The sequence below is a fragment of the Marmota flaviventris genome, chromosome 3 (genome assembly GCF_047511675.1).
Source record: "Marmota flaviventris isolate mMarFla1 chromosome 3, mMarFla1.hap1, whole genome shotgun sequence".
In the NCBI taxonomy this organism is placed as follows: domain Eukaryota; kingdom Metazoa; phylum Chordata; class Mammalia; order Rodentia; family Sciuridae; genus Marmota; species Marmota flaviventris.
In genome coordinates, this window is record NC_092500.1 from 171,077,298 (window position 1) to 171,092,895 (window position 15,598).

The 15,598-nt window shown below is 44.3% G+C and overlaps 1 protein-coding gene across 5 annotated transcripts in view; it reads right to left on the reverse strand.

Moving 5' to 3' along the window:
• The window catches only part of Kif13b (kinesin family member 13B), a 159,257-nt gene that overhangs the window by 22,711 nt on the left and 120,948 nt on the right, over window positions 1-15,598 (reverse strand). For all 5 annotated transcript variants that reach the window (XM_071610614.1, XM_027926852.3, XM_071610615.1 and 2 more), the window contains 5 exons: window positions 14,837-14,989; window positions 14,546-14,623; window positions 13,402-13,455; window positions 4,514-4,625; window positions 294-427 (listed from right to left, as the gene is read on the reverse strand). In XM_071610614.1, coding sequence (XP_071466715.1) covers window positions 294-427; window positions 4,514-4,625; window positions 13,402-13,455; window positions 14,546-14,623; window positions 14,837-14,989 — 531 coding nt within the window. The remainder of the gene's footprint in view (window positions 1-293; window positions 428-4,513; window positions 4,626-13,401; window positions 13,456-14,545; window positions 14,624-14,836; window positions 14,990-15,598) is intronic.

Sequence of the window (15,598 nt, forward strand, 5' to 3'; positions counted from 1 at the left end):
TAAGTGCACTCCATAAATTTTACTATTGTTGCTCTAAGTGATATTACCATAAATCACATTAGTAGCGTACTTGGCATTTTTAAAAGCAGAAAGGATGGAGCGTGTCAATAAGTTTAAACAGCTCTGTTATCTCTGAAGAGAATGGAAGAGAAATTATCACAAGCTTTTACCAGGCTTGAAAGCCCAGTCTTAACGCCCCGTTTTGCTGTCCCTCTCCCTCTAGCTCTAGCGACAAGAGTCACTCTCCGGCGACCTATCAGAAAACACACTGCTGCCTTCTCGACGCTTTTTACCTGATGTGCAAGGGGAGGTGGCTGTTTGCCCCTTCTGTCATCGCGGACAGGAAAAAGGGACTTCAGCAGCTTTGGCATCTGTGGCACCAGGGATTTTACTGGATTCAAGTAGGAGGCTGCTAGGCTACCAAGCCCTGTCAACAAGATTGAAAGGCACAAGATGAAACAAAACAATGACACAGACATTTCTTTCTTGCGAATTTGCCAAATATTATTTGTAAGAAAATCTAACAAAATAAATTTTAAAAAGCATCCTTAAAAGACTAATATTAGAAAAAGAGAGTATCATCAGTTATCCTCAAACACATGGTGTTTCCACTACCAGTAAAAGAGCAGTAACTGGGGGCCTCTAGAAGGTTCTAATATGCAGTGCTCCTAATATGCAGTATCAGAAGACAATCCACCTGAGTCCTTGTCAACAAATAACTTCTGCCCTAGAATCAAAGGGGGCTCAGCTTTTCAATGACGTAACTGCCAGCATACAGGTGTAAGTCTCCTTACAGACTTTAGGCTTTCAGTCCATGACTAAGTCCTACAGACTCAAGTTTCTCATCACTATTTACTAAAGAAAGATGATGAACTTGACCTTCAGGAGAATGGTGGTATTCAGTTATTTTTAAAAGAGAGAGAGGTCTGAACTAACTATCTTCTTACCTGCTGTCAGCTACTAAAGGCTAGGCTGAGAGGTGCAGACGATACCTGTGATGTAATAAGATTTCCTTCCCCTTACTAATTTATTGGAAAATCTACTCCAAATCCTAAATGTTAGAACACCATATCCACACAACAGCTTAAAAAGAGCAAGCAGCCACCTTGAAGAATAGACGTTTTCCCTGAACAGAGGTGCCCAGCGCACCCAGACCTCACTCCACACGAACCTTGAGGGCCCCAGGCTTCCTGGCAATTCGGTTGGTAAATGGGCTCATACAGCTGTGAAGTTTCCAAAGTTCACACAAAGTAGTGTAATGTTAGCTGTGAAAGCGCAGGACCTACTGTAATCACAAGAGCAACCTCTAAGAAGGTAAAGCAGAGATGGCTCCAGCACCAGGGGGTACATTACAGTTGAACTTGGGAAAGTCAAATAATTTACAAGAAGGCAAAAACAGAGGAGAGAAAAAAAGAAAAGTAAGTTCAAGATACATAAAAAGCTACAAGAACTAATCATCTCAAGGCTGAGGGAAAATTACAATCTTGAGCTCTAACATTCCAGAGGGAGGATGATCCATAACCAATCAAAGGCTGAGAACCAATCAAAGGCTGCACATCTCACAAGAGATAAGGGGCGAAGGAGGCAGGAGCATAGGCAAGTCACACTGGTCATGGGTGGATGGAAATCAAGAGGTGGGTGTTTGCCAGCACATCACGTTACTTCTTCTACATGTGTACCTTTGATAGTTTCTGCAAAAAAAGGGTTTCTAAGTGAGACCAAAATAAAAACTTTAACATTGAAAAGAAACAAGGGTTTGTTAGTAAAAGACAGTTGCTAAAAGCACCAATGATGGATACGTGTCACCACAGAAGAATCTAAACCCAGAACAGAGTGGGACTCGAGACCAAAGATGAGCAAAGTCCAACAGCAAACATGTCAATCAATTCAGCCCTGCCTGCAACTGTGAGCACAGCACAACGACTTTAGGGAATTCAGACCTAGGGCGCACCATAACCCAGCAACTTCACTCCTAAGTATTTACTTCAGAAAAATGTTCACATTGAGATTTGTACAAGAATAAGCATTCTTCTTAGTAGCCCCAAACCGGGAACACTCAAATGTTTGTGAGCAGGAAAAAATGATTAAAAACTGTGATAAGGGGCTGGGGTTGTAGCTTAGTGGTTGAGCGCTCGCCTCACACTTGCGAGACCCTGGGGTTCAATCCTCAGCACCACATAAAAATACATTAAGTAAAATAAAGGTATTGTGTCCAACTACAACTAAAAAATAAATATTAAAAAAATTGTGATAAAGTCAATTGTGACTGTGAGATATTTCAGAAATAGAAGTTAATTACTAATGCCAGCAATAATATGTAAGACAAACACATGTGCTGAACAAAAGAGCCAGACGCATAGACAGCGCATACTCTATTTACGTGAAACTGCCTAAGCAATCTCCAGCAGTCAGAACAGGGGCTGGCTGCGGGGAGTGGGGCTGACTGGAACCATGCAAATTCCTAATCTTGAGCAGGGTGCAAGTTACACAGGTCAAACTCATCGACTATGACCCAAGTCGAGGAAACAGGAGTCAGCAGAAACAGGAGCTTTTGTCTGATTTAGCAGCTTTTATAATCAAGTTCAAGGACACTAAAAAGATGGGTTTAACACATGCACAGACAGGGAATATCAGCAGAGAAATCAAAACCAAAAAAAAAAATCAACAGTAAATGGAAATTCTACAGGAAAAGAACAATAGCAGAAATAAAAAATTCCCTGGATGTGCTCAAGAGAACACTGGAAATGGCAGAAGACATTATCCAACCAGAAGATATGAGATGAAAACATAAAAAAAAAAAGGAAGAAGAAGAGCAGAAGGAGGAGGAGGAGGAACAACACCACCAGAGACTGTGAGCTCCACCCTCACCTAGGATCTTGGGAGGAGTGGAGACAGAAAGGGACAGGAAAGAAATTTTTAATGAAAACCAGCTAAAACTTTCTCAAACTTATTGAAAAACATCAACCCAAGAACACTGGTGAAACCCAAGCAAGGTAAATACTAAGAAAACTCTAACTAAGCAATTCATAGTACAATGCTAAAGACAAAGATACGGAGATATTCTGAAAAAACCAACTAAACACAGACGTATTACATGTGGGCAAGTGACACAAATGATAGCTGAATTCTCAGCATGGAGGGGCCTGGGAGAAGAGGTCTTGAAGCACTAAAAGAAAAAAGAGGTCTGAAGTGCTAAAAGAAAAAAGCCAGCAACCCAGAATTCTCTATCTGGTCAAAATAGCCTTTTTAAAAGGAAAAAGAAAAAAAAAAACAGTGAAATAAAGACACTTAAGAGAGCTTTTCTCTTCAGGAGAACTACACTAAGAAGTACTACAGATTCTTCAGGCTAAAGAAAAGTGAAATTGGACAAAAACAAGGTCTTCAGAAAGGGCTGAACAGGGCCACAAGCAACGGACATGGGGACATAGCAGATCGCCACCTGCCTATATGCCCCAATCTCCTTCAACAACAAGTGGCTGTTTTAAAGCAAAAAGAATACCATTGCCAAGTGCATTTTATAACATCTGGAGACTGAAATATTCAAGAATCAAAATGAATTTAATTAGAAAATAAAAATACTCCCAAATATACACAAATGAATTAGCATGCTAGTAACATGTTTCAAAGAATCAAAGAAATTTTAAAATATTCTGAGTAGAATAACAATGAAAGCACCGATTACACATGTAAATGACAGAAAGAAATTCTTAAAACCAAAGAAATAGAAAATGATAATAAACAAAATTAAAGCCCAAAGTTGGTTCTGTGAAATTATTGCTTCTGATAAACCTGTAGCAAAAGTATTTAGGAAACAGAAAAAAATTAATCATCAACAGAATAAAAAGAATGAACTGCATGGGAGAGCCTACAAATCCTAAAAGAACAGTAACGTGATGTGATTTTTATGCAAATAAACTTAATAATCTGGATGAAATAGCAAAATTCCTTGGAAAACCTAACTTGTGAAAACTGACCCAGAAGGAATACAAAAAATAAAATAACACTGTCAGTAGTACAGAAATTCAAGTCATAATTTGAAATCTTCCCACAAACTAAATTCCAGGCCCAAGACAGTGTCACTAGGGAATTCTGTCAAATATTTAAGGAAGAAGTGACACCAATCATACATAAACCCTTCCAGAAAACGATGAGAAGCATCTCCCAAGCCATTTTATGAGGCCAATGCAATCATGATACAAAAACCTGACAAAGATATGAATATAAGAAAATAAAAACTTGTACATAGTCACACAGCACACACACACAGAAATCCCAACAAAAATAGCAAATAGAGTCAGAGGACAATACTCCAGGATCCAGGGGTATCCACGAGAGGAACACAGGATGAATCCACTCTCCAAAGCCCACTCAGCTCAACACGTTAAGACAAGAAAGGGGACACTGGAGATGGTCGCTGGTAGAACATTGGTAATCCAGCAAGAAATTCTGATAGAAACTCTTGAAAGATGCTCAGATTTCACATCAGCGATTGACAGACGAAAAGATGACTTACCTGGATCTGGCGAGTGGTTATTTTGGGGACAAGCAGAGAGGGCAGGGGGGACTGGAGCTATTCCTCTGGAAACCGTTGTTTGGGATACATCCTGTTGACTTTCCCACCGGCCCTGGTAAGGAAAAAATTGGTCATTTTGTTTCAGATTAATCAATTAACAAATTAAAGATACTCAAGAAAAATCCTTGTTATATGTTACTACAGCCATGTTCTCTTTACTGGACCCAAGCTGGCTCACAGAGCACTTCACACTCCTCATCCTGCTCACACCATAAATCCCCTGAGATGATGATACCACCTCACAGGCGGATGGCCCAGTTCACAGCCTGCCAATGAGTCCACCCTAACATCTGCTACCTACTGAAAACAGATGGACAGATTAGAATAATCCTTTTGAAATCAATTCTCCCCCCTTAAGTTCTGTTTCTAAGGCTATTCTTGCTTTTTTGCTCAAGACCCCCTTTATCACTCTACTTTGAAACTGAAGCCCAGAAACAGGCTCTTTTGGAAGGGGGCTCTTCCTCCTCCCCAGGACTGGGTGTTTCCACCTATTCACATTTAGTTCGTGCAAGTACAAATTCTGGACTGCACAGTACCAAGCCTCAAATTTTTAATAGATCTTAAATTCCTTTTATCCTCTGATAATTGCCCAGACTTCTTCACTAGAGCTTAATTATGGTACTGAATGTATTTTAGGTTAGCATTCCACAGAAGAGTGAGCCTAATGGTTAGCTTGAGCTGGCCAGAGCATGCCTGAGAAACAGCATGGCAGGACCCACTGAGCGGGCAGGCCTCCCAGGTTTCTCATGTATATTGGGAACCTATCTGCTTTTAGCAGCAACCTAAGTACTGATCATAAAATCAATAAGCCTTAAGTGAAATGGATCACGTTTACCTTCGAGAATGCCACTGTTCCCTAGGAACTCACTCAGCACTGATAGCATTTAAAATGGTATGTTGTTCAGCACGTACTATGAGGCCGGACATGGGAGGGGAATGTGGACCCTCAACCCTGCACTGCAGGAGAATTCATCTGCCTTACTAGGGATCATATGCTGATTTACATACTTTAACACTTTCCTAGTGTTTTTTTGCATTTAGATTTAATTATCTGTCTGGGGGGCTGGGGCTGTAGCTCAGCGGTAGCACGCCCGCCTGGCACGTGTGAGGCACTGGGTTCGATCCTCAGAACCACATAAAAAAAATAAATAAAGATATTGTGTCCAACTACAACTAAAAAAATATTTTAAAAAAATTATCTGGGAGGCTGCAGCTTTGTGTACCCTGGGCTACCACTATCAGGTGTCTGAACACCAAGGTCAATAGTCTTCAGAGCTTCACAGAGGAAGAAAAGCCTCATGCTCTGTTTAGTGTCAAGTTCACACAAGTTGTTCTGAAGACAACTTACTTAATTTGAAAATAAATTTATTTCATTTTCTTCCTCATTTGGCAGCTGACATGGCCACACTCTGTCCCTTAGGAAAGCTAAGTATCATTAGCAAATTATTAGAATCAGCACCTGGGCTGTTTGATGTAGGATGGTCCAGTGACCAGGCACACTCAGGGCTCAGAGAGCTTCTGAGGACATTGCCCAGCAGGGACTCCCCACGAGATGCCACACCACAGCAGATGGAAACGGTAACTCTTCTTGCCCCACATCCAAATATTCCAAGTGAGACCACCTCAAAGGCTAAATGCTGCTTAGATGCTGCCTGAGCCACATTGCTGGCCCTCGGACAATGAGAGAGGGAGACGTGCAGCACTTGTGCCCAGCCACCTTCGCGGTCATGACAGTCTGGAGGAATCTGACAGGCTGCCCGAAGACAGGGGTCTTCAAGAGCTCTGCTTCCCAGGAAAGAGGAAATCTGATGATACAATTCCCTCCTTCTGCTGACATCCACAGCGCTCTGGGGGGACGCTCCACTGAAATCCTTCACTGTGCAGTCTTCTTCCTTCCTGCACTACCCAGCCATTTCCTGGCCACACCTGAAATCTGTGTTCAGGGAGTGGCTACACATACTTTCCCCTGGGGGCAGCGGGTGTACAACTTTTCTATCAAATTTGCTACACTTAGGGGCTAGGGTTGTGGCTCAGTGGTAGAGTGCTCACCTAGCATGAACGAGGCACTGGGTACGATCCTCAGCACCACATAAAAATAAAATAAAGATACTGTGTCCACCTAGAACTTAAGAACAAATATTTTTTTAAAAAAAATGTTGCTATACTTAGATGCTCTACAGTTTTCCCCTCTTCCTTGAAATGTTAGGGGAAGGTAAAAAAGCAACCCAGTTGAATGCACTTCAGAGGGACATGAACTCAGCACTATAAATAAAAGGGCTTTGAAAGACACTAAACTGCCAAGTCTCTTGAACAGCTCAAATCTCAAGGTGAAAGACTGTGATATCTTTCTACTCCTACCACAGTGGCATGTACCTGCATCACCTGGAATCTAACAAGATCAAACTCTGGTGTCTTTCTAACATTCTGCATGTCCACTGAACTCCAGAATGGGCCACAATGGGGAGACACCAGAGAGAAGACCCTGCTCCATCTGAATCTCCAGATGAGCTCCATGACTATCAGGGATTATCTGTTCAGAACTCAAAGAAATAAAATCCCCTTCCAGATGGCAATGGGCAATCATTTGGAGCTGGCACTGTGCTCAAGGCAAAGTCAGCAGGGCAAGAGCCAGGGGGGCTCCCAGCAGACCTGTAGACATGGCTTGGTCCTAGTGGGCACCTACAGGTTTCCTGTCCCCATCTTCTCCCCAGTGACATTTCAAGTCCAAAGTATCTTCCAGTGCAATGAAGGAAGTGACTCATGTCTGGCATCAGCCTGCAACAGCACTATGCCGAATATTGACAGTCTCAGGGAGTGACGGTGCCAAAACACAGCTCAGTTTTGTTAACCGAATATCACCCAAGTTATTGACTAATTTCAATTTCATTAAAAATTCCAATCAGAAGATGACAAATGTACCACATTACAAAAATATAATTTCCTGTAACCTGGCTTTAAAAATAATAATATCTTTGTTGATAGTTTTCTTTGCATTGCAAAAGACCTCAAAGCACAGTCAGCTTTGAGGTGGAAAGACAGGCAACAGGCTGAAATTAAGTTTGCACTAAATATCTATTGGTAGATGGTCATAAAAAGCCTGCTAAGTTTTCATTATGCCTATAAAAATCTCCTCACAATAATGATGAAACATCCAGTAACAGTAAACAGCAATATCAGTTCAATTAGGGGTCATATTTTATATTTTTAATTGAAAGACTTATCTCAAGGGTGATTTCTTTTAACTATAGGTAAATTAAAAATTTGGAATAATTGAATTCTATTTTCTGAAGATTAATCAGTTCATTAATTCAATCTTGATGGAGCTCATAAAGAAACTCCAGTTTTCATATTTTGGAGCATCAATAAATAAGGGTATGCCAAACAGGCTGGCCTGCATCAAAGTGTTATTAGGCAAAACTGTGAGTTTGTAGGACCATTCTGCTTCCTCTCACCCCAACCGCCCACACCGACCAGAGCCCGCCACTCCTCCTCCCAATCACCCTTTTATTGTCACTCTTGCTCCAATGACTCTGCTATGATATTAACTGACGACTAAGGCGGTGGGGGGTGGCGGAGACTAGAAGCTATCTGGTGGCCTCTCCTGCCTCTAAACACTATGTCCACCAACTGGATAGCTTTTGTATTAGGGGGTGTGATGTGCAAGACGGCACTTGGGTTCTAACCTGCAGTTCTGACTTGTCACCCACATCAGGAGTAACACAGGGACCAGAAGCAGAGCACCCAGAAATAGCCTCGTGCAAGACTGCAGGGCAGATGTAACTAATGGAGATATAATGATGGGTGATTTCAAACACATCTTCAGAGTTACAAGCCCACAACTGTACGTATACAACAGGTGTATTTCTGATCTGACTCTCCTGGACATTAAGTGCTTTCATGCACGGAAACCAAGATGCACAAAATTCTGGGGCCAAACAAACGTTCAGAGTACTTCTGCCAGTATTCTGTTCCACCTGCCCTTCCCTTACCCACAGCTTCCAATTATTTGCATTATTTATTTAATATGAATTAACTCCAACTTCTTACATTCCAGAACCTCCGACATTCAGTAAGATGCCTTAATTCCTGTTTTTGATTTTGCTTCAAATTGGTTTTTGACAGATAAATACTTTTACAAATAGTTGGGGCCAAAACATTTGCCAGGAATCATACACACTGATTACCAAAGTCATTTTTCACAAAAGCCTAAGTGCTAGTACAGTGTCCTATCCAGGCAGCCTATAAAATCCACATTTAAAAATGCACTTGTATACTGAAAGTAAGAGCAAGCATGGTAAGGCGGAGAGAGCAGGATAGCGCTCACATCCTATCCTGCTCATTAGGAAAACCCACTGGATTCGCCACCTTTCCCTGGATCTCTGAAAACTGAGGAATGCAGATAGTCTCCAAAAGAAAAAAAGAGAGACAAACATGAATTTTTTGAGAATAAAGCAACTGGAAACCCCCTCAAATACCAAATAGAAAGGAACGGAAACTTCTAGTGCATTTGTGACACACGCATTTCAGTGCAATGGTGGGTCCTTTAAAAAGCCAGGCGAGCTGCTTCTACTCCTTGCTGCTGCTAGAAGGAAAGATTTCTTTCCTCACATTCCTAGTGAGAAGACATAACTTAAAAAATACTTAATAACTGAGCTGAGGATGAAGCTCCCAGTGGCAGAGTGCTTGCCTGGCATGCATAAGGCCCTGGGTTCCAACCCCAAGGGCATTAAAAAAATTCCCAAGGGCTGGGGATGTGGCTCAAATGGTAGCGCGTTCACCGGGCATGCGCGGGGCGCTGGGTTCGATCCTCAGCACCACATAAAAATAAAATAAAGATGTTGTGTCCACCGAAAACTAAAAAATAAATATTAAAAAATTCTCTCGAAAAAAAAAATAATAATAATAGTCCCCAAAACTTATATTTCCTAATAACCTTTTTTTAAAAAAATTGTAGTTGTTGATGGACACAAAATCTTTATGTATTTTTACGTGGTGCTGAGGATCGAACTCAGTGGCTCACCTGTGCAAGGCAAGCACTCTGGCACTCAGCCACAACTGTGCCCTCCTAAGAACTTTTTTTTTTTTTTTAAAGAGAGAGAATTTTTTTAATATTTACTTTTTAGTTTTTGGCGGACACAACATCTTTGTTTGTATGTGGTGCTGAGGATCAAACCCCGGCCACACGCATGCCAGGCAAGCGCGCTACCGCTTGAGCCACATCCCCAGCCCCTAAGAACTTCTTAAGATGCTCTACCTTAGAAGGTAAGATGACTGTGGGCACCTTCAGTGGGAAATGGGGCTGTTCTGTTCCCCTCCTCAAGCAAGCTTGCATAAACCCTTTGGCTAGAATCCTGACTCTATCACCCCCCAATGTCCTTAGTCCCTGCACAGCCCTACCCATAATAATCTGTCCAAAAGCACTTCTCCCTCATCTGGTCCCTGTGCAAAAGCAACTATGCTCCCATTTTAACCTGTGAACCTTCCTTTCACCTCCTGATCTGGACATGAGGCAATGACCAGGGGCTGACTACAGCTCAGGTGTAGCCTTTCAGCTTCTAAAGAAGACAAAAAGATGCTTCCGCGTGGAAATGGGTGTGCTGTTGGGACTGGCAAGTAGCACCCTCTGATTTTCCCAATAACACTTCTCTGCTGCTCAGAGGGGGACTGCTACAGTCAGGGTGGGTGTGAGAAGACAGTGCAAACCCCAAACACAAGCAGGACCTTTCTGCTACAGTCGAGAGCTACGGGAATGGAGAGGGAGGGAGGAGCCAGACCATTCTCCCCACACTGGCAATCACAACACGAGCAAAAGAGGAAATGACACTTTCCCCTTCTTTCCAAGTTACTCAAGCACCCCAACAAATCAAGAACTAAAGAAGGGAAGGAAGGCCCCAGCACTGCAACAAAAATGTGTAATGTTCCCTTTATGCACTTAAAGTTATATTATAGTCTAGATATGAATGTCCCCCAAAAGCTCATGTGTGAAAAAATGCAAGAATTTTCAGAGGTGGAATGAGTGGGTGATGAGGGTGTGATTTGGTTGATGAATTAATCTACTAACATGAATTAACGGGGTGGTAGCTGTAGGCAGGTAGGGTGTGGCTGGAGGAAGGAGGTCACTGGGGATCTCCTTTGGGATTATATTTGGCCCTGTTGAGCAGAGAGCTCTGAGCTGCCTTCCTCTGTCAGGCCTTTCCACCATGATGGTCTGCCTCTCCCAGATCCCAGAGCTGTGGAGTCAGTTGACCATGGACAGAGACCTCCGAAACCTGACTGTTTGCCAGGTCTTTTTGTCATGGCGATGACGAAGCTGACAAAAAAACACATTACATGTCCTACTAAGACCCTGACTTCTCCCACCCCCTGCAGAAATGGCCCTGGAAAGGTGCAGAGTAACCCTCCGTGCCATGTCCCAAGCAGTCTTGCCAGTCCTCATTTCATGCACCCTCTCAAGAGCTGGAAGGGTTCCTTTTAACACTTCCCCCGCACTCCCAACCCTGACCTCTCAGCCTTCCCTCACAGCTCCCAGTGACACCTAATTCCTTGCACTGTCTCCACTGTCCCTGGGGCTCCCTCACCTGACTCCAGCCCTGGCTTCATCTTCAATCTTGTTACCTCAGAAGTAGAACTTCCCAAACCTGCTCCTTCTGCGGTTCACCTCTCAGTGATCTCGCAGTCACCCAAACCTGGACCTTACTCTCATCCTCCCTCCCTCAACCTCCTTCATGTCCACCGACTCCTGGAGTCCATTTCTCTATTCTGGGGTCCATCTCTCATAGCATTCCATCTCTCTTCCTCTCTCCCTCCCCTAGCTGCTCTCCCACTTTCTAATTCAAACAAGTGTTTCTCACTTTTGCACTGTATATAGTTTCCTAGTGTAAGCTTACACACTACACTGGCATGCGCAGAACAGGTAGAGCTCAGCTGGACCATTCAAGCCAACTGTCCAGTTCAAATGTAGGCCAATCCCTGCCCTGTCTTCCAGTCCCCCATGGCCTCCCAGCCCCATCACTCCTTGGCAAGTGGGATTAGCCCTATAAGCAAGTCCTCCGCTATGGGCACACGCCGCAGCTCCTGCTACCTGACTGGCAGCAGGTGCTGTCGTGAACAGGCCAAGCTTATCTTCCCGGGCCTGTGTTCACGTGGGTGCTTCTGCCGGGAACAGGGGCTCTGACTCCTCGCCTGCCTGTGTGCCCCTCTGCACAGCCCTTTAGGTCACACAGCCTCCCTGCCTCTGAGTCCCCTCCCAGTCCCTGCAGGATGCCTGGAAAGCGGGCACTGCCTCCCAGGTGCTCTCACTGTGTGTGTCTCGACCTCTAGAGCAGCATCTGTGTCCCTTGGTCTGTGCACTGGGTGTGGATGAAGCACAGCCATGCTCTCTGAAACAGATGCTATGACCGTCTCCGTTTTGAGACAAGGAAAGTGAGGGGAGACAGGAAAGATAGCAGGAAGATCTGGGTCATATATACTTCCCAAAACACAGGAAGTCATGCTTTTTATTATATTTTCCTTAAGATACATTCTTCATTCACATTTAAAAATCACTATACAAACCAGGTGTGGTGGCACACACCTAAAATCCCACAGGCTCAGGATGCTGAGGCAGGAGGATCACAAGTTCAAAGCCAGGCTCAGGAGCTTAGCAAGACCCTAAGCAACTTAGTGAGACCCTGTCTCTAAATTTAAAAGGGCAGGGAGGGTTGTGGCTCAGTGGTTAAGCACCCCTGGTTTCAATCTCAGGTACCCCCCCCAAAAAAAAAACACACACTATACAATCAAGTTTTCAAGAATTCTGTTTTCTTCAGGTCCTAAGCTGAACTAATTGAATAATTCAGTGTTTTAGCATAAATAAGAACTAAGAGACCCACACACATGTAGTGCATCAGTAAAGTGAAGAAGAGTAGTTTACGTGTGTGTGTGTGTGTGTTTGTGTGTGTGTGTTTAGGCAAACCACTAATAATCTAGATCTTAAAATAAGTCCTTCATTATTAACTTCTTTTTCACTGTAAATTTTCATAAGGAAAATGTCAAATATGCAAAAGGAGTATAGAAAAATTATCAAAAAAAGAAAAGAAAAATTATCAAGTAGAGAAAGAGTAGTATATAGAAAGAGCATCAAGAGCCCACTCGGCCATGCTGACTGACACTGAAAAGCCCTTCGACCTCTCGCCCCTGGTGATTCTGAGGCAGCCCACGCCACAGCACTCACATAGCAACATCACCGCCAACGCAGGGCCATAGCATTATTAGGGAGCACGACACAGGCCAGCACCAGCACTGACTAGGTCCCTCAGAAAACACAGGCACCAACTATGACATGCAGGCTTCCAGAAAGATGGGTACAGGAGCACCAACCTTTCTCAAGTAAACAGTGTTGAGTTTCTATTGCTGGAAACTCTGTCACAGGACAAAGGTGTATTAACAACAAAATAAGTAAATTCTAGCTAATAAAATTTCTGTTCCCTGATTTTTCTTCCTTTTAACAAACACTATTAACTTTCAGATATAATTTTCTTCTTCCTCATAAATTTTGAATCACTATACCAATACTTCACTATTCAAAAGCTGATATGAAATTCCTTTTTTGGCAGAAATGAGAGAATAGTGTAGATAGAAATATTAGCAAAAAAAAATTGTTTTTTAATCCCAGTAATAAGAGGGTGTTGTGGCAGATTAGAAGAAACGAACTCTAAACATCTCCCAGTAAATGTCACACAGTGCAGAGGAGTAGGAAGAACTCTGGCATGCAAAGTTCCCCTGGGAGAGGTGAGCAGATGAAGGCTGAATGGAAACAGACCGAAACAGACAGGAACAGGGACTGCCTTTACCTTGTTGATGCCCAGACTGTACGAGGGGATAAGGTCTTGCCGGCTTCCAGACAACTGGGAAGAAACAGAGGCAGGGGATCAATCCTTCACACCATGAAACATCCAATCTAAGAACCAAATCAAGACCAGTGCCCTTGGGACATGGAAACACTGAGCTGGTCACCGATAGTGTTCTGGTGGGAGGCTTATCACAGACCAGTATGTGGGCGTGCACTGAGGCATCCCACCATGGCCTGAGCCCTTTCTCTGGGTGCTAGTAGTAAATGGAAATTCACAAACTATCTATTTTAAACTGTAGGATCCCAAAATGCCATATCTCTGCATGTACCAGTGTATTTTAATACAGCATTTTCTGAAGGAATAAGAAGACATTGACCTTGAGTTACAGTGGCATTTCTACATATCTGAGAGTGGTCCTAGTTCTCCGTCTGACATTGATGGTGATATCATTCGGCATTCACCATGGGCCCTGGGCTCTCCAGGGCAAAATCTTCTATGTCACTCACTCCCCTCCCAACGGGACGGCTGTGGGCAGCTGCTCTTTCCTACACACTTGTAATGTGAGCTTTCTTGGTATGCAGTGAGGACAAAGTAGTATTTTTCATATCCACATCTTCATCAAAAATGAGGAAAGAGAGAAATCTGGGAGACACAGCATCTTTATTTTTGAAGAATTCTTCCCATATTTAATATAATTTATATATAATTTACCAACAAATTCTAGCTATGCTTTTTAAAAATAAACTGACTTAAGCCACCATTATAAACAAACCTAAGCTGTTTTACTCATTTACCCCAGTGTGCAAGCAACTGGTGTGTGACCTACTCCAGACTTTTCAACATAAAAATAATCGACTCCAGCTGAGGAGCCAAGCTGGCTTGCCCTTGGCACGCGGCTACCCTGGGCTTAGCTCCACAGACACCTGTGACCCCACAGGTGCACTAGCTGTGGTGGCAGGCAGACAGGAGAACGTGTGGAAGGCATGAAAGGGCTCCCACAGCAGCAGGAGGTGGAGTGAAGAAGGGCCCAGGCGTCCTTGAGGAAAGGAAGGGAGTGTCACCTGGGGGCTCAAGGCGCCCACATTTAGCCCAGCAAGGAGGAGAGAAGGGTCTTGGCTGCCCCGCGAGCCAGCCAGCTACTCACTCTGTTCACATTGGGAGAGCTAATGCTCCTCCTGCTCAGCTTGCCTTTCCCGGTCAGCTGCTCCTTCACGGCCACTTCCTGGAATCAGAACACAGGCAGGGGAAGGCAGGTTACAGGTGCGCCCAGAGCAACCCAGTCTGCAGCAGGCTTCCCTCACGGTTACATGAGGGCTGTCCCTTGGCACGACAGAATGACATCATTTCATCACTTGGGCTATTCAAGGTTAACTAGAATTCACATGCAATCACGCTGGACAGGTGTAGGACCAGGCCAAGCAAGGGCACCGCTGACCTGGCGCAGGCGATCCAGGGTCAGCAGGTTTTCCACGGCCAGCACACTCCGCAGGTACTTCTCGATATACGCCTCTGAGTCGGCGGAAGCCGGGTTCTCCACGTTGGCAGCCATCCTTGCTAACGCCTCTCGCTCCTCCACTCCCTGGGCCTCCTGCAGAAGAGAACACCTTTTGTTGAAATCAAGCAGGGCGCAGATGCCAGTGCCCAAGAGCTTCTCGGTCCACTCCAGGTGTTCTGAACTGATAAAGGGAAGAGATTCAAACACTCCCATTCATGTCGGCTTCTGGAACTCGGAATTTTCCACAGAAACTGTGACGTGGCAACTCGGGCAGCAGCTGACGTGAAGGGTAAAGCTGCAGAAGCACCTTCTGACAACCCTGCTCCTACTCTATGTCCACTGCAGAAAACAGGTCACTGGTCAGCAACACCTCTGTGGGCCAGCCAGAAATAAGGCCACTAGGACAAGAGCACTGCAGGCACACAGCTCTGGGGCAACTCAGGGCAGGAGGAAGGGAAGATGACCTGCCAGACACAGGGACCCAACAACTCAGCGGGAAGCAGAGGCAGGTGGACAGGGCTGGGTTTCAGCGGTCACTGAGTAGCCCATCATGGGTGGCAGAACTTCAACGCAGTGTCCATCCTCACTCTGGGCTGCAGGGGCCACAGGCTCAGAGCCAGAAGGAAGAATGGCGGCAACTTCTCACTGGCCTGCTTCCAGTAGAGGCCATCCTACGCCTCTGAGCGAGCTGGCCTGAGCTGG